The following is a 23,367-nucleotide window of genomic DNA, read 5'->3' on the forward strand; positions in this document are numbered from 1 at the left end:
GAAGTTCACGTAATGTTAATTGCACAACCAAACCAGAGCAACGCTTGGTACCTCAGCTAGTGATAAAGATAGTTGCATCAGGAAACAACACTGAAATAATTAGTAGGGTGGTTGAAACCTATGGTTAGGTGCTGTTGAATGTAGTAAAAAAAAATATGTTTACAGAACCGGCCCTCTGGTGTGTGTAAGTATCCACGAAACAAAAACGGACAGCAGAACTTTCACTTTCTACACCTACAGGACAGTGAGCATGCCCAGCATCGCTGGTTGCTAGGACCACTGGCTGTGTCATGACATCACACAAAAGGAACGCACCGGGCATGCATTCCATAACACAGGTTTTGCACACTTGGCAGGCTTCTTTCTCCTTTCCTATTTAGGAGGTTAGTTCACCTAATGTTCGTTTGCCTTGAACACCTTGAAAAAAGGGTCGCCCATGGCCTGAAACATTGTCATTTCATTGTTGTACATTGCCGTTGTTTTTGGTTTGCATATTTTTCATATAATACTTATATATACGCTCACACACTTTGGAACTTATTCTGGTCCATTCGTTCACACAGGTGATGTTTCTGCACAAGTGCATATGCAGGGTGCGTGCAGTCTCGGCGAACAAACTTCTCCGGATGCACGTACCCAACATTGCAGGGGGGGGGGCCCGTGGAGTGGCGGGCTGGGCCTTACATATGGAAACATCCAGCGTTTCATAGGTGTTCTCATGCAATTGCCCCGATGACGCGGGTGCAGGGGCGTCCACACATATGTAAGTGACTTGAGAGTAACCTTCGCCATTATTCAATGGGCGCTAACTAGCGAATTATGTGGGTGTTCTGTTGTTCAGCCTGTGAACCTTCCACCACTGGACATTCCTCCCTATTGCATCACATACCGGGCCAACTTCACACCACAGCTGACAACGCACCGTGCTTGTGCACCACCCCATCCGGACTCATCATCCGAGGCAGCGACTGGATATTCCATTCATCCTCCAGGTTCACCATCTTTCCCACCAGAGGAACCTAATTCTCCAACTGGACTCTGTGTTTTGGGACTGCCATTGGCCACCTGACTATCTGCTGCTTTATGGGACTACCATCTGCGACGTCCGTGTGGTAATATACAAACCCAATGCCCGTATAATATATCATGATGCATATTGAATGTCCAATAATATGATTTTATTGTAATCCCCTGTTTTATACATCAAATTACCTAAAAATTGGTACAGCTATTTCAGCATTTTTATTGATAATAAATACTGTAAAGGATACCGTTCTGTATATCATTTTTTAATATTCACAGCCAGCGCTGGTACACCTCTTTTTCCTTTTTACCCATTTCGAGACCTGACAAGTCTCAGTACCAGCTGCAGTTAGTAGCGCACTGATCACCAGACCCTTTCTTTTCAACCAGAATAACCCCCTTTATGTATTTAAGGTGAGAACTTGTTGTAATATGTTTTACGTTAGTTGCCTGACAAATGCTCAGGAACAGAAGCATTGTGGATAATTGAATATTTTTATATTTTAATGAGGGAGGTATGTTGCATTTGTTTATGTTGTATAATTACAAGAACATGAAATACACAAATATATTTTATTTGTGCATGAAACAAGGTTTCAAAACAGGATACAAAGTTTGAGTACTCTCTCAGGCACTGAATTTAAATGCCAAGCAATTATTTTCTTTCACATGTTTAGTGCAGGTTACATCCATTTTTTTTTAACAAATAAATAATTAATAAATAAATCTGGACAAGGATCATCTCCATTAGTCTCCGAAGCACTGACATCTGTTGACTATGTGTAACACACATGCACAAACACAGAAGGTAGTAGACTAGCTTTCAAAGCTCTTGCTTTGAGCAGGCTTACTATTATATGTATATAAATATGAGAGAAAGAGCGCCCTGTTTGTGAGAGCTAACATTCTGAAGGAGTGACACAGAAGGTTGGGTTTAATAGAGAAGTGGGTCTTGAGAGACAGTTTTAAGAAGCGGACAGTCTGATAGGGAGGGGTAGAAAATTTAACAAAGGATCACTACAGCCCAAATTTTGGATGTAGGAATGGGAGCAACCAGTTGGCAGGTGAGGCGGTGTGCATTTGTGGAGTGAAGAGGGTGGGTGGGAGTATAAAGAGATAAGATCAGATATGTAAGTAAAAGAGGAATGGGAAAGGTATTTTTAAGGGAGTGTGAGGAGCTTGAAATGGATTCTGAAGGGTAAGGGTGATCAGTGTAGGGTTTGTAAATGTGCGTACACACGGGCATAAAATCGATGGCAATATGATTGCTGAGCGACATATTGCCAGCGATTGGAGTGTGCACCGGCGATAAATCCCGTTTTCAGTCCCCTAATGGTCACTGGTTGGAGGAGCATGCTCCTCCGACCAGCGACTTCTCATGCCTCTTCTCCAGGCAATGTGGCATTTTCATCATTTACCATCTCTGGTTGCTGATGAAACAGATAACACTGAGCAATATATTGCCAGCGATCATATTGCTCCGCGTGTACACAGCTTAAGACATAGTACGTTTGGAGAGGAATATGAGCCTGGCAGCAGCATTGAGGATAGAATGGAGTTGAGAGGCAATTTGTCAGGGAAGCCAGATAGTAGGAGATTCCAGTACTCCAATCTGGAGGGGACCATTCAATGAATTTGGGTCTTTGTAGCATCTTGAATGATCCTGGAAATATAATTTTGAGGCGAAAATAGCAGGACTGTGAGAGGTACTGAATGTGTGGTTTAAAGGAGTGGGATGAATCAAGAATAACTCCAAAAGGCAGCGTACTTGGGGCTAGAGGAGATGGTTGTTCCACTAATAGAGACATTGTGGGAGGTTAGGTTATGTGGGAAGTTTATTAGCTCAGTCTCAGACATGTCAAGTTGAAGAAAGCGCAGACACATCCGAGAAGAGATAGGAGATGGAAATAAGAGTGAGGAGAGCCAGAGAGACCAGGAGGTGATATTGGCAGTCAAACGAGCTCACCTAAAGAGGACACAGAGAAAAGGAGAGGGCCAAGAACGGTTCTTTTAGAAATGAAATTCTCCAACAAAATGTCTCCAAATCCCTGTACCTTTCCTGCATGTCATCCTGTGCTAACTTTTCCTTATGTAGAGTGAGGTTCTGATATACTTTATAAAACAAATCTTTGATCTACGTTTGTGTTGTGGTAGCACATGGATGAGCTTTTATTAAAGACCAGAAATAATCACAATAAAATATCTCATTCATAATGCAGCGTTCGGTTTCACTTATTAAGTAAGAATTAGCCTATATTCACAGTTAGAATTAGAATTCCTACTCACATACAATTAATTGCACATACTCCCTTAAAATCTTAAGCACTATACATTTATATATACACACACACACACACACACACACACACACACAGTAGCACATTTTTAGAACATAAAAAATATATATTAGTGGATTCAAGGTAAAAATTTAAAATAGTGCAGTTGTCCAAACTACCGCCACCCATCACATCAGAAGCAGCTCGAAGGCTGGGGGATTTGCCTGTTCCCTTCACACATCGGAGGCAGCAATTGTGGTAGCTGAAGAAAGGCTCATATTATACTGAATCAATTATTACCCAAAGGTCACTGGTTACTAGTGTACAGATAGGCTGCACTCTAATGAACGCTGGATCGATATAGCTCGTGCTGCATTCTGTATAGGGGACAGATACAGTTTATATCAGTAGTCACACATAATACTTAGTAGCAAACTGCTCCAGGGAACAGCAAAGTCCATCCCATATAAAACCACCTATACATACCGACAGGAATCTGTGTCAAGGAGCAGATAAAGAAACTGCTCATTTACTTCTCTACTCTTCAAGATATGCATAAGCTTAACATACTATAAGAAACAATTCAATGACGTTTGTAAGGTGCATAATGGCTCCCCATGGAAACCAATCAGGTGGGAACTTGGTTGCTGCAGGCTAAAGGGTGGTACTTTTGGAATTCCTTCATCAGTTTTTTCTTCTTCTTCTCAGGAACTGCACAACACCTGTCCACCAGTTCCATCAACTGTTTCACCTCCATTCTGGTGTTGGAACACCGCTGTATTTCGTACTCTTCAGCCGTTAAACGCTGGCAAAATGTGAAGCCTGTCACAAGGGAACATGCACAAATGAAATTTTGTGAATTTTATCAAATCAAATGCTTTGCAAAAATGAATCATATGCTGTATATTTTAGTAAAAAAAAACTTACAGTTAAAAACTTTGGTACAACATTTCTGCTATTTTGTTTCTACAGTTCATTGTGAATGCATAACAATGCAGCAGTAGATTCATATTAAAGTTTCTCACATGGCATTGCTCAAGCATGGATATCACCAGTGCCTGTGCTGTTGGTGTGCCTGGAGTACTTTTTTGGAAATACAAATATATTGTAAAATATAGTAGCAAAAATAATATTCATACACCCGATTTCAAGCATGGACAGTGATTTCTGTTTTTGCAATATGAACCTGGGCAAAAGTAAAAATGCCACAGCTGTCCTGTTCCTACATTATACTTAGAAATAATTTTTTTATCTGGGTGGCAGACCTGGGAAACACAAACCTCCACGGGCTCACGGCCCCAACAGCAGACATGACATCCTTTGTAGTGAATACAGCTTCAAAATGAAAAATGCTTAGTGAGAAAAGACTGCAAAAATGCTTAGAAAACACAATCTTCTGGAAAGGGAAACACTAGTTCGAGTTTTTAACCCCTTCCCGCCGCAGCCTGTTTTTGCCTTCCTGACAGAGCCCTTTTTTTCAAATCTGACATGTATCACTTAAGTGGGGATAACTTTTTTTTGCTTTTACTTATCCCAGTGATTTTGAGATTGTTTTCTCGTGACACATTGTACTTCAAGTTAGTGGTAAATTTGGGTCGATACAGTCTGTGTTTTTTTGTGAAAAATACCAAAATGTCGTAAAAAAAATTGAAAATTTAGCAATTTTCAAAATGTTAAATTTTCTGCTTGTGAGACAAATAATCATACCACTCAAAATAGTTAATAACTAACATAGACCATATGTCTACTTTATGTTTCCATCATTATTACAACCTCCTTTTAATTTTTTTGGACACTAGGAGGCTTAAAATATGAATAGCAAATTCTCAAATTTTCAAGAAAATTTCAAACACTGATTTTTTTAGGGACCAGTTCAGTTCTGATGTGACTTTGAGGGACTTGTATGTGAGACACCCCCATAAATGATGCCATTTCAAAAACTGCACCCCTCACAGTATTCAAAACAGCATTTTGGAAGTTTGTTAACCCTTTAGGTGTTTCACAGGAATTAAAACAAAGTGTAGGTGAAATTTCAAAATTTCATTTTTTTAGCAGATTTTCAATTTTAATACATTTTTCTAAGGAACACAGTAGATTTTACTAGAGAAATGTGACTAAAAATTGATTCCCCCAATTCTTTTGTTTTCATAAATATCCTATATGTGGATCTAGTGTGCACGTTGACCAAACCACAGGCTTCATAATAGAAGGAGCACCTACTTGATTTTGGAGCCTCCTTTTTATGAGAATATTTTTTAGGCACCATGTAGGTTTCTAGGCACCATAAGATGCTAAAAGTTAGGAACCCCCCCACAAGTGACCCCATTTTGCAAACTACACCCCTCAGGGAATTCATCTAGGGCTACAGTGTACATTTCAAACCCCCAGGGGTTTCACCAATTGTTGTACAACTGGGCTGTGAAAATGGAAAAATTACATTTTTTACACAAAAATGCAGTTCTGGCTCAAAATTTTTCATTTTCACAAGGAATGAAGGAGACAAAGCACCCCAAAATATGTGCCCCAATTTCTCCCGAGTACGGCAATGCCTCACATGTGACCAAAAAATACCATTTGGGTGCATGGCAGGACTCAGAAGGGAAGGAGTGATATTTGGATTTTGCAGCACAGATTCTGGTGGAATGTTGGTGGGTGCTATGTCGCATTAGCAAGACCCCTGAAGCACCAATACAGTGGAACCCCCCCACAAGTGACCCCATTTTGCAAACTACACCCCTCAGGGAATTCATCTAGGGCTATAGTGTACATTTCAAATCCCCAGGGGTTTCACCAATTGTTGTACAACTGGGCTGTGAAAATGGAAAAATTACATTTTTTACACAAAAATGCAGTTCTGGCTCAAAAATTTTCATTTTCACAAGGAATGAAGGAGACAAAGCACCCCAAAATCTGTGCCCCAATTTCTCCCGAGTATGGCAATGCCTCATATGTGACCAAAAAATACCAGTTGGGTGCATGGCAGGACTCAGAAGGGAAGGAGTGATTTTTGGATTTTGCAGCTCAGATTCTGGTGGAATGAATGGTGGGTGCTATGTGGCATTAGCAAGACTCCAGAAGCACGGTGAAATGATGAACCTAATAATCCATAGATGTGTGGTATATTTTAAAACACTCCTTTATACATAGGCCGGGTTTGTCGGGGCAAGTTTCACAGTGGAAAATAGTATCCTTTCTTATTCCCTTTTTATAGCAAACTTTGCACCTTTTTTGTGTCCTGCCCTTTTTTGCAGTGGAGGGGATTTCGTTAGGAAAATGCTGCCCTGGTACAATACGGGGGCCAGTACTAGAAGTACTGGGGCCCTCTGCCTGCTGGTTCCCAAATATTAGGCCCTTTATGACTTCCTCTTGAAAGTGCATAAATGTCCCCCCTCTGGCTGGTAGAACGGAATAGCACGTAAGCGTTATACAGTGCCATCTGGATGATATACACGGCCAGCTTCTTGTACCAGATTTTTGTTTTCCGCAGGGCACTGTACGGCTTCAGCACCTGATCTGAAAGATCCACTCCGCCCATGTACTTATTGTAATCTAGGATACAATTAGGTTTTGAGGTGTGGGTACTGGTACCTCGTACAGGGACGGAGGTGGTACTGTCTCCGTGAATTGTTGTCAGTATAAGGACATCCCTCTTGTCCTTATATTTGACCAACAACATATTTTCGGTGCATATTCCCCTGCTTTCACCCCTTCTCAGTACTTGGGCAATGTGCGTTTTTGGGAGGCCAAGCTGCTGTACCTCTTGAACCAAGGGCCTTAAACAGGGGGATGCTAGTGTAAAAGTTATCCACATAGAGGTGATAACCTTTATCTAGGAAGGGGTGCACTAAATCCCAGACAATTTTTTCACTAACACCTACGAGGGAGGGGGGGCATTCTGGCGGTTCAATTCTTGAATCCTTCCCTTCATATACCCTAAACCTGTGGGTGTACCCTGAGGTGCTTTCACACAGTTTATACATTTTTATGCCATACCTTGCCCTCTTACTGGGAAGGTACTGGCGGAATTTAACCCTTCCTTTAAAATGTATAAGGGACTCGTCGATACAAATAAATTTTTCAGGGATGTACATCTCTGCAAATTTGGCACTGAAATGATCAATGACCGGCCTGACTTTGAATAGCCGGTCAAAGGTGGTATCATCTCTGGGTGGGCACTGTGCATTATCGGTGTAATGTAAAAATTTAAGGATTGTCTCAAAACGAGTCCGAGCCATGGCCATACGGTAAAGTGGGGTGCTGTACAGAACATCTGTACTCCAATATTGCCTAATTTCTGGCTTTTTTACTATGCCCATATGTAACACCAGACCCCAAAACGTCATAATCTCTACTGCATCTACAGGGGTCCACCTAGCAAATGATGACGTGGGGTTTTGAGCAATAAACTGCTGGGCATATAAATTACTTTGGTCCACTATTAAATTTATAAAATCAGAGAAAAATAATTTGAAAAAGTCAATTTCTCTGAGACCTGTTGAATCAAATTGGATTCCTGGGATGGCCAAAAACTCAGGAACCTGGGGCTCAAAATTGTCTGGTGGTGGGGTCCATACGGGATCAATCATTTGGGGGGGGGGTCTCAGCTGCTCTACGGGGGCGTCTTTGAGGGGGTCCCTCATCACTAGAGGAGGAAGATGAGGTTAAGACGAATCCTTCAAATTCCCCGCTTGCATCACTGGCTGTGTCAGAGTCAGAGGCAAGCATGGCATATGCCTCCTCCGCTGAATACATTCTTCTGGATGACTGGGGTGACATTTGGGATGACATTTGGGATGCCATTTTTATTTTTGTGTTTCTGTAAGTGTAATGTTTCAACACGTGTATAGTGTAGGGGGGGTACAAACTTTATTTCAACACGGGGGGTATGTAGTGTGTATGTAGTGCAGAAAAAAAAAATACTTTATACAGGAATTTGATCCCAATAATAAAAAAAAAAATATATATCAACCCTGTGCCAAAAATACTGTTCAGTGATGTACGTCACTGATCAGCGCTCAGCGGCCACAGGACACCCACAAAAGCAACGTGGGTGTAAAAACAAAACCCCACTGCACTCTCCAAAAAAAAAAAAAAACTGCAGATCAGTGATGCAGTGATGCAACACTGATTAGCAGTGAGGGGCAGCAGGCACACAACTGTGGGTGCAACCTGACAGGGTATATATATATAAAAAAAAAAAAAAACCTGGACCCCAAAAAAGGTGCTGATCACTTAGTTTATACTGATCAGCACAAAAGGGGGGGCAGCAGGGGGGGCAGCAGTCAGTTGCACAGGCAGCACAACCTTTGGTGCAACTGACAGATATATATATATATATATATATATAACAAAGTTAAGCAGGGCGGCACTCCATGTGAACGAATCTGGTGCAAGGTCCATAAAGTCAGTAAATAGAAAGCACTTACCCCCCACACTGTATGTGAAGGATCCAGACCAGCACTCAACGTTGGTGAAGAAAAAAAGGTGTTTATTCCATGCTGTGCAGTACAATAAACAGCTACCTGGCCCGACGGCCGTTTCAACTGGACTCAGCCAGTCTTCGTCAGGGGTCGGACCCCTGACGAAGACTGGCTGAGTCCAGTTGAAACGGCCGTCGGGCCAGGTAGCTGTTTATTGTACTGCACAGCATGGAATAAACACCTTTTTTTCTTCACCAACGTTGAGTGCTGGTCTGGATCCTTCACATACAGTGTGGGGGGTAAGTGCTGGTCTGGATCCTTCACATACAGTGTGGGGGGTAAGTGCTTTCTATATATATATATATATATATATATATATATATATATATATATATATATATATATATATATATATATATATATATATATATATATATATATATATATATATATATATATATATATATATATATAAAAAAAACCTGCACCCCCAAAAAGTTGCTGATCAGCACAGATATACTGATCAGCACAAAAGGGGGGGGCAGCAGACACAAAATATAGCACTCTCTATCACTATCTCTCTCACTATCTCTCTCACTATCTCTCTCACTATCTCTCTCACTATCTCTCTCACTATCTCTCTCACTATCTCTCTCACTATCTGTGACTCTATGACACTGCAGCAGCAGCACACAGGAAGTCACAAGATCCAGGAAGCATCCAGCTGCTGGCAGCACGCTACCAGCGGTGATCAGGTAAGTATCAGGCAAGGATCAGGTCAGTATATCACGACAGATTGGCACGGTGACCGCTCTGCACGCAATTCCAGACCGGAATGGCGTCTGCAGCGCAGTCACCGTTAGTTTAAATCACGCGCCATGGCTGTGATTGGTCCGTCGGACCAATCACAGCCTTGGGGGCAGGTGGGGTGAGGTGTGGTCATCACCGGTGACCCCCTCACGCCCCCTCCCACCCGGCGGTGATTGATCCCTGTGTTACCGAGCGTCTGATTCGCCGGTAACACAGGAAAACGCTGCGACTGGCTGTTCACATTGAACAGCCAATCACAGCGATCGCCGACGGGGGGGAGGCATCGCCGCCCCCCTGGGCATGCAGGGACATGTCTGCTGTCAGGGACAGCAGACATGTTTAAACTGTCACCGCGTCTATAGACGCGGTGACAGTTTAAAGTCATGACGTATATATACGTCATGTGTCGGCAAGGGGTTAAGTTTATTTCTCAATTCATATGTACCTTAACTATACTGTCACCGAAACAGCCAGGCAATACATTAGTAACATCTAAGAATTTACTAATAAATGTAAATTTACTTTAAAATAAATTCTAGTTCTATGGATTGACTTTGAATTTAGAAACTGTTAAAAAAAAAAAAAATCTTTAAACAATTTTCATTAGCTGGATTTACAGGTCTAACAGGCAACAGACAAACACAGTGAGGATCAGAATACAGGACCTTGTACAAATCACTTTAATAGAATTGCTAAATTACCAGTCTGGTGGTAAATATTTAGTTTATTTAATGGTTCTTTTTGTGAACACCAAAAGTAGCTACCTGAAAGGTCATCCGGATCTGCTCCATTCTGCATGCATCTTAATTTCGTACTAACAAGATCCAGTAACTCCATAGGTGTCTGCATAATAAACAAACACGGTTATATGTATGAATATGCAGGAATAAAATAATTACACAAACTTTTGAGATGCTTAACGGAACTGAATAGATTTAACAAAGCTCTGTACACACATTTCTACACACAGCAGACTTTGGCAGAGATGTATTAAGCAATGTTATTGGGGGGTGGAGTGGTATCAGTGCAAGTATACCATGTGTTCTGTCCCATCCCCCCATTTTACACCAGCAGTGTGCCCAGCGATTTTTGGGAGGGGGGCTTTAGTCTGCTGCATCGTCATGGGGAAGAAGTGGTACCAGCACATGTTGGGATTGCCAATACAGCTTTACCGCTGAGGTAAAAGACACAGGACATCCCGGTTGAATTTCATATAACATGCGTTCTGATACATCATAGTTACCTTAAATAAGTCACTTGAATTGTTCACCAAAAACATGGTAAATTCTTCGCTTTGGCCTTTAGACACAGTGGGGTTATTGACAATAACCTTTGTAAAGGTTTTTAACACCATCACTTTGTTATCATACTGAGGAAAACAAACAAATAAAAGGAATACATTTAAAGTAGTGATAAAAACAGTGAATTAGGTAAAGAGACTCACTGCTAATGAAAGAAAATATTATACATCAGTAATCCTTCTACAAATACTGTGGTGTATAGCCTGTACAGTACACTGTAGTGCGTTCTAGACCATTTACACTGGAAGCTAGATTGTGGCAGGGCCTCGTGTGAAGTATTAAACGTGATTCATAAAGCACAGAGCAATATCTTAAAGCATATGAATATAGGATAACTTAACCATATTTACTGCATTCCTGTAATAAAGAAAGTAATTGAGGATACAATTAAAATAAAAACAACATACCACCAATCCCAATCTGAAACAATACTGTTAACCTATTCTCTAATGTTATCTAATGTTATTTTTTACAAATTAAACCTAAACATACAAAAACAATGGTTTCAGACTATCGATAATTAAGAATTGAGCTAGTGTACTTTGCCCTTCATACCTGCTTCTGTAGCCGGTAGGCATCAGATTCAGATGCAGTTGCCAAAAACATTAGTAACCGACGGAGCTCCTCTCTTGCTTTTGGCATTAGCATCCTTAAGTAAAGCTGGACAGCTTCTAAGGCTTGGCTTCTTTTCCCAAGTTCTGAAAAAAAAAAAAAAAAAAAAAAACATAATATATTATGAAATTAATAATAAAATAAAAATATTTAAATCATAGGCAGAATGCCTATATTGTTTGAAAGTGTGGCTTTATTAGCATACACAACATTACGTTACAGTGTTTACCTTTGTGAATAAGAAAAGATTGTATGCAAAGATTCTCTGGGCTAGAGTCACGCCATGGCGTGATGAGAGTAGAAGGGCTGTGAGAGTAGAAGCACTGTTAAACTATGAAGGAGGCTAGATGTATGTGGACACATCTGAAGCCTCAAATGTTATATGGATTTTTGACGCTGCCATTTAGAATTCAGTTTGGACACCCCCTTCCAAATCTAAATCTCTCAGCACATTTTAAAATCCACTGGAACACAATGCTGACAGCAGACTTGTACAACCTCTGGGGACCAACCAATGAAAAACGTTGTAGGTCACATGACTGGAGAAGTGTATGTAACATTTATTCACATTCAGAAACCCACACCTTGAAAAAAAAAAGGTAAAAAAAAAATAAAAAGCAAAAAGGTCAAGCTGGGAGATATGGATTTTAGATTTAGGGGGTTACTCAAATCTGATTGCGATTTTACGAATTCGCGAACCAATCTATTTTCGAGTGACTGCTCATGCGTATAGATCATAGCGCACATACAGGAGGCCAAACAGCAACAAACATTACCAATGACTTTTCACAATCCCCTTTGCAACTTAACTGACAGGAAGTTGGTGTTCGGGGGGTGGTAACCTGCCGATTTCTGGGAACTTGAAGTGTCTGAAAAAGCGCAGAAGTGTCCAGGCATTTGCAGGGAATGTGTGCGACATAAGCATCGGCCTAGATCAGCCTGTCTATAACACAGAGCTGCGGAAGGGTCAGAGTTACGCACACTTGCAGATTGGGAAAAACATTAGATAGCCAGTGATCTTTGCAGATCGGTGATCCATTCGCAAGTTATTAGAAAACGTGCATGGGGTGAGATTTCACGGTCTGATTGCAGTCTGCTGCAAATTCACTCAGCAGAGGTCAGGTCTGAATCAGATCCTTATTTTGGTTTTTCAAGGTGCACATTAGCCAAAAACATTATGCCCAATAATAACATTGTTACGGATATTTTCATGTAAATCTTGTAATGTCTACGCTCTGCAGGTGTTCAGCAATGTATTCCCCCCCCCCATTTGTACATGCAGGGATACAGATTATATCAATATAGTTTGCTCTTTGCACAATGGATCTAATTCTGGTTGACTCGCAAGGCAGTGAATTCGCATTCTCAGGTCACTTAGATTTACACACTAGACGGGAACTGGGCAGCTGACATCGGGTGATGTCAGTTGTCTGCCCCCCCCCCCCCACGTCCCTGGGTGATTTTCATGGGAACACCCATGAAACCCTGGGTGAATCCCCTGGCACGTCCGCAGACTTGGGTGCATACACCCGGCGAACACTGTTCGCCATGGCCACACGCACCCGGCACATGCACAGAAATGCGCGCACACATTTAAAAACCATTTAGATCACATGCGAGCGTGCCAACCAGAATAACCCCCAATATGCGGAGAAGTTTACCTTGATAACTACCAACTTTGGCTAAAGGGTACTGGGAAAAACCAACAGGTATCCTCCTGTGTTTTTTGTATCATATTTTTACAGGTGTTAATCTGATTGTGTGCTTTAAATAAACAGCTAAATACCAGTGATTTTATAACTTTTTCACTTGAATCCTGTAAGCTACCCTCCAAACAGTCTAAGAAGGGTGCAAAGTACTCCCATCCTTACACAGTTGCTATGGGTTCCAGTAAGTCTTTCCTGCATACAGATTTCAAATAATTTCCCACATGGTATTTAACAGTATAAACGGATTACGCTCACCCAAGAGTTCAACAATTCCACTTAGAATTTCAACCATTCGGCTGTCCAAAAAAGGACCTCTTTCATGGGCATAATATTTGGCAATGACTTCAAACAGCATCTTCTTGCACAAGTCCTGATTTCCATCATCTCCGTTACTGAGAGATAACTGCTGGCTTAGCATCACGATATGCTCATCAGGGAAATACTCCAAGCATTCAACTGCTGCAGCAAGCCATCTGTCCAACCTACAAACACAAGTACAATAATCTAAAGGCAACAAATTGCCCTTCGCTGCCCATCTACTGTAACATCCTACGTCATAAACAGTGCATCACCGTCCGTCTTGGGAAATTGTAACTCTACAAAATGACAAATGATGTGGCTCTGGTAATGTGACGACTGGCTTCCCATGCACAGGATTAGTAACAAAGTCTATTCATGGAGCAGTGAAAAAGCGGAGGAGTTGCCAATGTCAGCTTTAAGTAACAATTCTCAAGGTCATTCTATAAAATTATACAAATAAGCTAATTGGTTGCAATGGGCAACTTCTCCACTCTTCACTGCTTCATGAATAGACTTCATAAAACATAGATCTAATGCAGTGGTTTTCAACCTCGGTCCACAGGACCCCACCACAAGTTCACATTTTCCAGGTAACCTGGCAGGTGCACTCATTACTCACTGACACATTTTAAAAGATCCACAGGTGGGGCTAATTACTTCACTTGTGATTCTGTGTGGAGACCTGGAAAACATGAACTGTTCACATGAGGTTGAGAACCACTGGTCTAATGTGTTATGTGGGGTACACACCAGGACGACCCGCTCACGATGCACATCGTGAGCGGGTCGTCAGTGTTTCTTCTGACCGCTCACGATGACGTGGGGGGCATGACCCGCGCCCTGGAGTTGGTCATTTCCAGATCCTACCTGCTGCACGATCTGGACCGGCGCGCGGGACCGCACATCGGATCGGTATCGGACCACACCAGGACAGAAAAGGGCCCAATCACCACACAATCTACATCCAATCGTCGGAATTGGATCTAGATTGATGGGATCGGACGCTTGTCGTCCTGGTGTGTACCCAGCATTAGGGATTTGTTGTTTATACTGCCCTTGTTTATGAATTATTGGGTGCCTTCTATTTCTTCTACAGAACACATAAGATGGGAGGCTGCCAAGGAGTGACAAGGATTAGTCAAATACAGATTGCTACTAGAAACAAAATGATAATTGCAGATATGCATTGCTATGTGGATCATATCATTTCTTTCCCCAACTCATTTTTTTTTATTATATGTATATTTTTCCACAAAACTGTTACTGTATCCAATATATGAAAAGCCTTTGGGGTCTTTGAATAAAGTAATTTAAAAAAGTTGCATTACATTACAAACTGCTTACAACAAGCAAGTTGCAGTTTACTCATTAATAGGCACACTGCATAGCATTCTGTAATGCACTTTATAATAGGACCAACAATGCTTTCTGGATCACATACAATGTGACTGAATAGCAATGAAGGGGGAAGAAATTCCAGGGAGTGTTGTAAAGCTGTGCCTTCACTGCCTCATTTCTATTGTCCTCATCTCTGGGCCTCTCTGTTACTTGCAATTCCCCTCTTAGTTAGTCCATAAACTAGCGTATGCACACAGAGCAGGAGTATCAGGCTAAACATGCTGGAAACAAGAACCACTACACTTTTTCATTTATATATATATGTTTCTGTAAAAAATTTAATCAGATTTAAAGATATATAAATATGTGTAAATGCAGTATAAGATTCAGGGATCCAGGTACGCCCGAGTTGGGGATGGGTTGTACAGGGTGGGGGGAGGTCATATGGAAGGTTTGTTTTGGGCTTTATTGGGTGGGTTATTTTATTAATCTTAGTTAGTGTGTTATAATGGTGTTAGTCAGTAGTGCTTCCACTTGTAGACTGATTTGTGTAACAATTTGATAGTGCTGAGTGATTCTTCATGCGCTCTGATAGAGAATAAGCAGTGGCCAGGTTCCCATGAAAACCAGTTGTTAGTGTAGGACTTGCAGTGAAATGGGGTCCCTTGGCGATGGGCTGCAAGCTTAAATGCATTGATCAATTCATGAACTAAAACCCCATTATTTATTTAATTAATTATTTGAATGTTAAGGTGAGTTAGTTTGTTGTAGTGAGTGCTGGGCCCCCTGTGTTTGTATTTACTAGAGTGTATGGTCACAGGCCACTGCACCCCACCCTGGGAAGTGGGTGCTGTTTGCACCTCATTCTTAGGAATGGTGAGTGTGTTGGTACGTATGTATGTATGTATGTATGTATGTATGTATGTATGTATGTATACACACACACCTCCAACTGCTTCACTGTTTGTGAGAACCCGGATGGTGCCTTTCGGGCACTTGTATTTGTATATTTGTCTACTTATCCTTGCTGTGCTGGTTGATATTTGCTGTGCTCGTCATAACATGTATATGATCGTATATGTTAATCTACCCAGTATGTATATGCTTACGGATTTTTCACATCTCGTATATGCACATATTGTAGCACTACTATCTGTATTTTTTTTTTCTTGTTGGCCCCTTTATGCAAAACCAATAAAAAATTACTCAATTAAAAAAAAGAAAATGCAGTATAAGATATTGGGGGTTATTCTAGTTCATTCTTTCTGACAAAATCCTTCTTAGATGGACAAAACCATGTGCACTGCAGGGGGTGCAGATGTAACATGTGCAGAGAGAATTAGATTTGGGTGAGTTATTTTGTTTCTGTGCAGGGAAAATACTGACTGCATGATTTTACACTGCAATATAGATCTCACTTTGAAGAAAAACCCCACCCAAATCTATTTCTCTCTGCACAAGTTACATCTGCCCCACCTGCAGTGCACATGGTTTTGTCCATCTAAGAAGGATTTTCTCAGAAAGAACGAACTAGAATAACCCCCATTGTCCTTTGCAGATTAAGAATGTCTAAATTTGCCTTTAAATGAAAGTTTTAGCTCCCTTCATTGATACCAAAAAAGTAAATACATATTTTGACACAGATTCATTCAGATGTCAAGCAGCCCATACACGCTGCGATGCGGGCTGTGCGTTATGTGCTTTGAGGTGCGCGCTCCCGCGGCACCTCATCGCAGAGTACAAAAAGTATGTGCTTGCACATACTTTTTGTACTTAGTTTTCATCACATTGCATGCACAGGCAATGTGATGCATGCTAGTTAAGCACCGAATGCACGCATGTATCGCAGTGTGTATGGCCAGCATTACATTTAAAAGGACAATTCCTCCCATTATTACTACTACCATTCCGACCTAGGAGATCTGTGAGCTGCGTGCCTTTTATTTTCGAAAAATAGCTCATCCACATTGTCTCACAAAACTAGCAATGATATCATTTTGGAGCGTGTCATTAGCTTAGAACAGTGGTTCTCAAACACGGTCCTTAAGACCCCACACAGTTCACAGTCTCCAGGTCACCCGACAGGTGCACTCATTACTGACTGACATTTTAAAAGATCCACAGGTGGAGCTAATTATTTCACATGATTCTGTGAGAAGACCTGCAAAACATGCACCGTGTGGGGTCCTGAGGACCAACTTTGAGAACCTGTGGCTTAGAAGGATGTATCCTCATGCAAGAACTAGTGAAAAAAAAAATTGTGCCCCCACTAAAACAATATATATATATATATATATATACATACACACACACACACACACACATATATCCACATATATATGTCAATTTAAAATAGGTGAAACAGCACTTACTTAGGCAAGTTTAAGGTCTGCAAAATTTCTCTATCCAGAAATGTATTGGACACAATAAAATCAGTGAAATGCTGTTTGTAGTCGGCTTTAGCTGGGGAAGATAAGATTTCTTCCAAGACAGGAATGTGAATGAGTTGCAGAAGACGCACCATAACCTGCTGTTTCCACACATTTTCAATATCTTAATAAAAAAATAAGAAATAATAATTACATTGCATATGCCCTATTTGTATACAAAAACTTGAATTTTGATTAGCGTAGCTGGGGAATGTACATGTGACAAGGAAGCCATTGCAATTTCCAGCTGCTTGTCATTACCTTTCTGTGAAAGGGCGCAGGTAAGCTTGGGGAGATCAGAGTTCAGCTGTGCATTGGGATGCTCACAGATGCAGTGCAAGAGCTGGTTCAGTTTCTCATTTGCTGAATCCAGGGCTGTTGGGTTACATATTGTTACAACACGTCCACTTCTAGATTACAGAGAGGAAGAAAGAGGGAATCCTTTTTAAAGTCATTCTGACAAATCCTAAATGATCTACTGTCAAACATCACCGACATTCTACAATATGCAGTTACATCAGTTTTCACCCTAACCAATGTGGCAGTTACCCAAAGAGGGTACATACTCTACTAGAAACGTACAAAAAAAAAAAATAGAGGTTGGGTAAGCCTAGTATCGCAAGCTTGGCATGATACAGGTGAGGGTTTGATATGTTAGAATGTCGACATAGTCTTCTGGTACATTCTGGTAACTTATTTCTAACTCCCTTCCCCTTTACAGCCTAACCCAAACATCAACATTTCACCTGTCGCCATTTTAACAATGCCGACATAACTGTTGATATTATGAGCTTCATTGTATGTCTTGAATTCATCCCTACAATAGTATATTAGAAGTTGTATACAATATTAAAAAAGAAAATGACAAACTGTTCTGCTCAAAAATATGGAATTCATTAGCAAATAAAGGCCAACCTGGTCCGCCTCTTCTCCTTTCCATAGCTGTTGTCACTGGGAGAGCAGTCAGCAGCTCCTCTGGGCTCTAGAAACCTATAGAAATTATTATTACTGTCCTCAAAGACCAGTTCAACTTCACCCTTAAAAAGTTTTGCACCAACAGGTTTGAATACTTTGTGATCCATTAGTGCCTGGCACAGTTGCACTCCTTTAGTACGTGAAATATCATAGCTGCTTAAATACATATTCTGCATGAGATGGCAAAGCACAACGTCCACAGCATCAGACCCTGCAAAGCAGTTTGGGTAAGTACGAAGATGCTGTCGTCTGTTCTTTACTTCCACTTGTGTTTTCAGGGCTTTTATGATGCTGTTCCATAAATGGGTGGCCTGGAAAGGTCCTGTGTAGCCTAAATAACAAAAAAAAAGTACAAATGAAAACTATTTGTAAGCACGACAAGTTTCAAAACATGGTTAAACAAAATTAAATGTAAATAACAAAAACATGCAGTCAATAAGTGGGTAATACTGAAATTACAACACACAGCAGCATACTGCAATAGATCATGATCTTGGGGCTAGTAGGGGTATGTCTAGCCATCCAATCATTAGACAGAGTTAAAAGGATTGGCCTCTTATAAACTATTGGCAATATCTCAGCATTACTAAACTGGGTACACACACCAAGATTTCTGTCCAATCTGTCTGGTGGGAACAAAAATCTGGAAATGTATGAGAGCAAAATGACAATCAACCATTTGTTCCCAAGTACTGGAAAAGACAAAAGTTTTCCAGACAAATTAGTTAAAGCCGATTGCTTTAAAAGAGGATTTTGGTACTTACCGATAAATCCATTTCTCTGAATCAGCAGGTGACACTGGAACTCACATTGGGTTTTAGAGTTGGGACAGCTGGGAGCTAGGCACTACTAATTTGATTAAGGAAGGCTGGCTCCTCCCCTCTAAGACCCATCAGCCACCAGTTAGGAAATTGTCCTACTAGAGGAGATGGTAACAGAAAATAGTTCACTGAGACAACAACATTCATCAAACAAAGAGGCAATCCGACTTTCTGATAGATGATGTCCTTGACACATAAATCCTGAGAGCCCAAAAAACATCCAATGTAGACTGAGAAGGGGAATCACTCTGAAAAGCAGGAACCACGATGGGCTGATTTACGTTGTATTTTGACACCACCTTCGGAAGAAAAGACGGATGTGTACGTAACTCCGCTCTATCCTCATGGAAGATAAGATACGGGGCCTTACAAGATAAGGCGCTGAGCTCAGACACTCGGCGGGCTGATGCTAAAGCCAGCAGTAGCACTGTGTTCCAGATGAGGAACTTCAAAAAGGTACCTCCTCTAGCGGCTCAAACGTCCAAGGAGGCATTGGTGGGACAAACGGAGGTTGGACCCGTACTACCCCTTGTAGGAAAGTTTGGATCTCAGGGATGAGCGCTACCTTTTTCTGAAAAAGAATGGATAGTGCTGAGATCTGCACCTTCAAAGATCCCAAACGCAGACCAGCGTCCAACCCCCTCTGGAGGAATAACAACATTGGACAACTTAAAAGTTCTGAAAGGCCATCCCTGAGATCTACACCAGTCTGCATAGGCACGCCAAATGCGATGATAGTGAGCCGCCGAGGATGGTTTACGAGCCCTCAACATCGTCGGAATGACTGAACCTGGAATTCCCCTTGCTCTTAAAACTTCGGTCTCAAGAGCCACGCCGTCAAATGGAGGGACGACAACTTCTGATGGTGGAACGGACCCTGTTGTAGAAGGTCGTCTCGCTGAGGAAGAGGAAATGGTTCGTCCGCCAGAAGTTGCTGAATGTCGGGGAACCAACTTCTGCGTAGCCAACATGGGGCAATGAGGATTGCCTGGACGGATTCTCTCTTCAACCTCTTTAGAACCTGACCCAGAAGTGAAAGAGGAGGAAACAGGTACACGAAGCTGAATGTCCACGGAATTGCTAGGGCGTCGGTCCCTATGGCGTGCGGATCCCTTGTCCTTGCCACATATCTCAGAAGCTGATGATTTTTTCGAGATGCCATCAGATCTACCTCGGGATGTAGTGTCCACTCTCCTGGATGGAGATCCTCTCTGCTGAGAAAGTCTGCCTCCACGTTTTTCGACATTCGACTCCCGGAATGAACACAGCGGTGAGAATCACCTGCCTGCTCTCTGCCCACTGTAGAATCTTGGATACCTCTGCCATGGCCATCCTGCTTCTTGTGCCCCCTGTCGGTTCACATAGGCAACCGCTGAGGCGTTGTCCGCTTGAATCTTTACAGGTCTTCCCTGAAGATAATCCTGTGCTGCTAGCAAGGCATTGTAAATCGCCCTTAGCTCCAACACACTGATGGATAATTGACTCTCTCTGAAGTCCCATCTCCCCTGCAGACGAAGACCGAGCACCACTGCTACCCAACCTCTCAGACTTGCGTCTGAGGTTAGGAGAATCCAGTCCCAGATGGCAAATCTTCGCCCCTGTCTGAGGTGCTCCGAGTGAAGCCACCAGAGTAAGGCCTGACGAGCTAGGGTTGAACGCCGAATCAGTCTGCGTAGAGACAGATGCGAACCTGCCCCCTTCCTTAGGAGATCCAGCTGGAAAGGTCTGGAATGGAACCTTCCCCAAGTTACCGCTGGGAAGGAAGCCACCATCCGGTAGGAACACTCTCTGAACTGAGGTGTCCAACCAGAGTCCCAAAAAAAAATCCTTTTGGAAGGAGTCAGAGTGGACTTTTTGAAATTTAGAAATCAACCCAGGTTGACGAGGGTCTGAACCGTCACATGCGAGTGTTCCTCCAGTAATTCCGCCGACGACGCTTTGATGAGCAGATCGTCCAGGTATGGTATTATGGTCACACCTTGATGTCAGAGTGAGGCGATAATAACTGACAGAGTCTTTGTAAAAACTCTGGGCACCGACGATAACCCAAAAAGGCAGGGCCCTGAATTGGAAGTGGTCCTTCCCTAAGGCAAACCTTAGGTAAGCCTGGTGAGGCTTCCAGATGGGAACATGAAGGTAAGCATCCTTGATGTCCAACGAGAGCATGAACTCGTTCGGTTCCAAGGATGCAATGACAGAGTGAATCGTCTCCATCTTGAAAGGTTGGTATGATACCAATAGATTCAAGGATTTGAGATTTAGGATGGGTCTGACTGACCCGTCTGGCTTGGGGACTAAAAAAAGATTTGAGTAGTACCCCTTGCCTCTCTGTCTCGCCGGAACCGGGATGATAACCTGGGACCCTAGTAAGATATCTATCGGCCCCTGAAGAGCCGATCTCTTGTCCCGAGACACGGGGAGAGCAGTGGTGAAAAAACTTGTGGGGGGAGGAAAGTCGAACTGGATTCGATATCCGTCCGAAATGAGCCTGCGAACCCAAGGGTCCTCCGAAATGGAGAACCACTGGGTTCTGAAGTCCAACAGGCGAGCTCCCACCTGCGGTTCCCCCACAAAAGCTGGCAAACAGTCATGCCACCGGCTTCTGTGGTGGCTTAGGCTCCTGTGGTCGAGCGTTGGAGTGAGGACGGGCTCTAGCACGCGTGCCTCTGGAGGACTGAAATCCACGTCCTCTACCTCGAAAGGACTGCTGCGGACGAAAGGACTGAAAAGATGGTCCTGTATAATGACGTCGTGCAGGTGGAGCTGCTGAGGGAAGGAATGCTGACTTCCCCCCAGTAGCTTGCGAAATCCACTTATCAAGCTCCGGTCCAAACAGGATGTCTCCTGTGAACGGAAGTCCTTCCACTGCTCTCTTGGACTCAGCATCTGCCTGCCATGAACGCAGCCACAATGCTCTCCTTGCGGATATGGCGTTGGCCGAGATACGAGCAGATATAAGCGAGATATCCTTAGCAGCGTCACCCAAAAAGGCTGCAGACTCCTTTATGTGCTCTCCTTTATGTGCTCTGCAATCTCATCACGAGACATACCTGAGTCCAAACCCTCAAGAATCATTTCCGCCCATCTAGCATTGGCCTTGTTCACCCAGGCCGATACTATGGAAGGTCTAAGTTGGGCACCCGCCGCCATGTAAATGGTCTTTAGCGTGGCCTCTAGCTTGCGGTCCGATGGATCCTTCAAAGAAGATGCTCCAGGGACCGGCAATGTCGTCTTCTTGGATAATCTGGACACGGAAGCGTCCACTGGAGGCGGAGTCACCCATTTGCCTAAAGCAGCTGGGTCAAAGGGATATAAAGATGGAGAGCGTCTAGGAATCTGAAAACGCTTATCTGGGTGTCTCCAGGCTGCTAAAAGTTGATCCTGGTTCGGACAAGGAAAAACAATAGCAAACCTCTTTGTCTGACCAAACAGGTCCAGTTCCTGCGGTTGAGGAGCAGGGTCCTCTGGTAAATTAAGAACCTGCTTAACCGCAATAAAGGCTTCAATGCCACCAGGGGTAGGATCCGGTTCAACAGGATCATCCTGCACCTCCTCCCACTCTCCTTCCTCCATTTCTTTAAACGGAGGCTCCTCGTCAGAATCATCCAAATTAAACATAGCCTGCAAAGGCCGCTTCTGGCTAACAGAAGCCTGCTTCTGGGTCCTGTTCATTGAAGAAGCTAAGGACTCCACAGACCTAGCCAGGGTTGAAGCCCACGCCGGTTCAGCCCTGCGTGACTCTGCCAATTCTGCCGAAAGATTTGACATATTCCCTGCTAGCAGGGAAGCCCAGTGAGGAGCAGAGGGCTCATCCATCAGAGACCCCGTAGGGGAAGCAGAACAGACCTGACAAAGCGTTGGCTTGCCGTCTGCAGAGTATTGAGAAAATTTAATAATACAAATAAATGCCTTCTGGGAAGCCTTGGTGTTTGACCTGCCCGCCATGCTCCCCGCACAAGTCCGGTCTCACAAACCTCTTGCGTCTTCCTCACACACACACACACACACACACACCACACTTAAGTCACCAGGGGCTGCGGGTCCTAGAGGGGAACAAGCCCTGATACCCACAAACACCCCTGAATACACCCCAAAGTATATACCCACAAGGGGTTAACCGGAACCGCTGGCTGCAGTAGTCCTATGAATAGGAAAAGAGCAGACCTTACACATGGTTAACAATCCTGTGTGTGTGTCTGCGCGCGCAGCGCATAGCAATGGGCCACGCCATACCCGCCTCAGGCTTTAAGCCTATACATTACACTCTCCTCTCTCTCCCCACCCCGGCAGCGTCCCTGCAATAGCGCCGCAGCGCGCGCCTCCACTCGCGCCCAGCGCTGTGCCAACCGCCCG

General features: G+C 43.0%; 1 protein-coding gene and 1 long non-coding RNA gene across 2 annotated transcripts in view; both read right to left on the minus strand.

Moving 5' to 3' along the window:
- Positions 1-23,367, minus strand: part of LOC146074284 (uncharacterized) — a 307,386-nt gene that overhangs the window by 63,811 nt on the left and 220,208 nt on the right. The gene's annotated exons all lie outside the window — the stretch shown is intronic.
- The window catches only part of DEPDC4 (DEP domain containing 4), a 28,194-nt gene continuing 6,406 nt past the window's right edge, over positions 1,580-23,367 (minus strand). The window contains exons 2-9 of the mRNA XM_083182208.1: positions 18,134-18,524; positions 17,480-17,628; positions 17,162-17,342; positions 13,407-13,633; positions 11,386-11,528; positions 10,773-10,898; positions 10,294-10,372; positions 1,580-4,121 (exon numbers count right to left, since the gene is read on the minus strand). Of these exons, the coding sequence (XP_083038334.1) occupies positions 3,928-4,121; positions 10,294-10,372; positions 10,773-10,898; positions 11,386-11,528; positions 13,407-13,633; positions 17,162-17,342; positions 17,480-17,628; positions 18,134-18,524 (1,490 nt within the window). The 3' untranslated portion in view covers positions 1,580-3,927. The remainder of the gene's footprint in view (positions 4,122-10,293; positions 10,373-10,772; positions 10,899-11,385; positions 11,529-13,406; positions 13,634-17,161; positions 17,343-17,479; positions 17,629-18,133; positions 18,525-23,367) is intronic.

This window comes from Crinia signifera, chromosome 4 (genome assembly GCF_055691185.1).
Source record: "Crinia signifera chromosome 4, ASM5569118v1, whole genome shotgun sequence".
Lineage (NCBI taxonomy): Eukaryota > Metazoa > Chordata > Amphibia > Anura > Myobatrachidae > Crinia > Crinia signifera.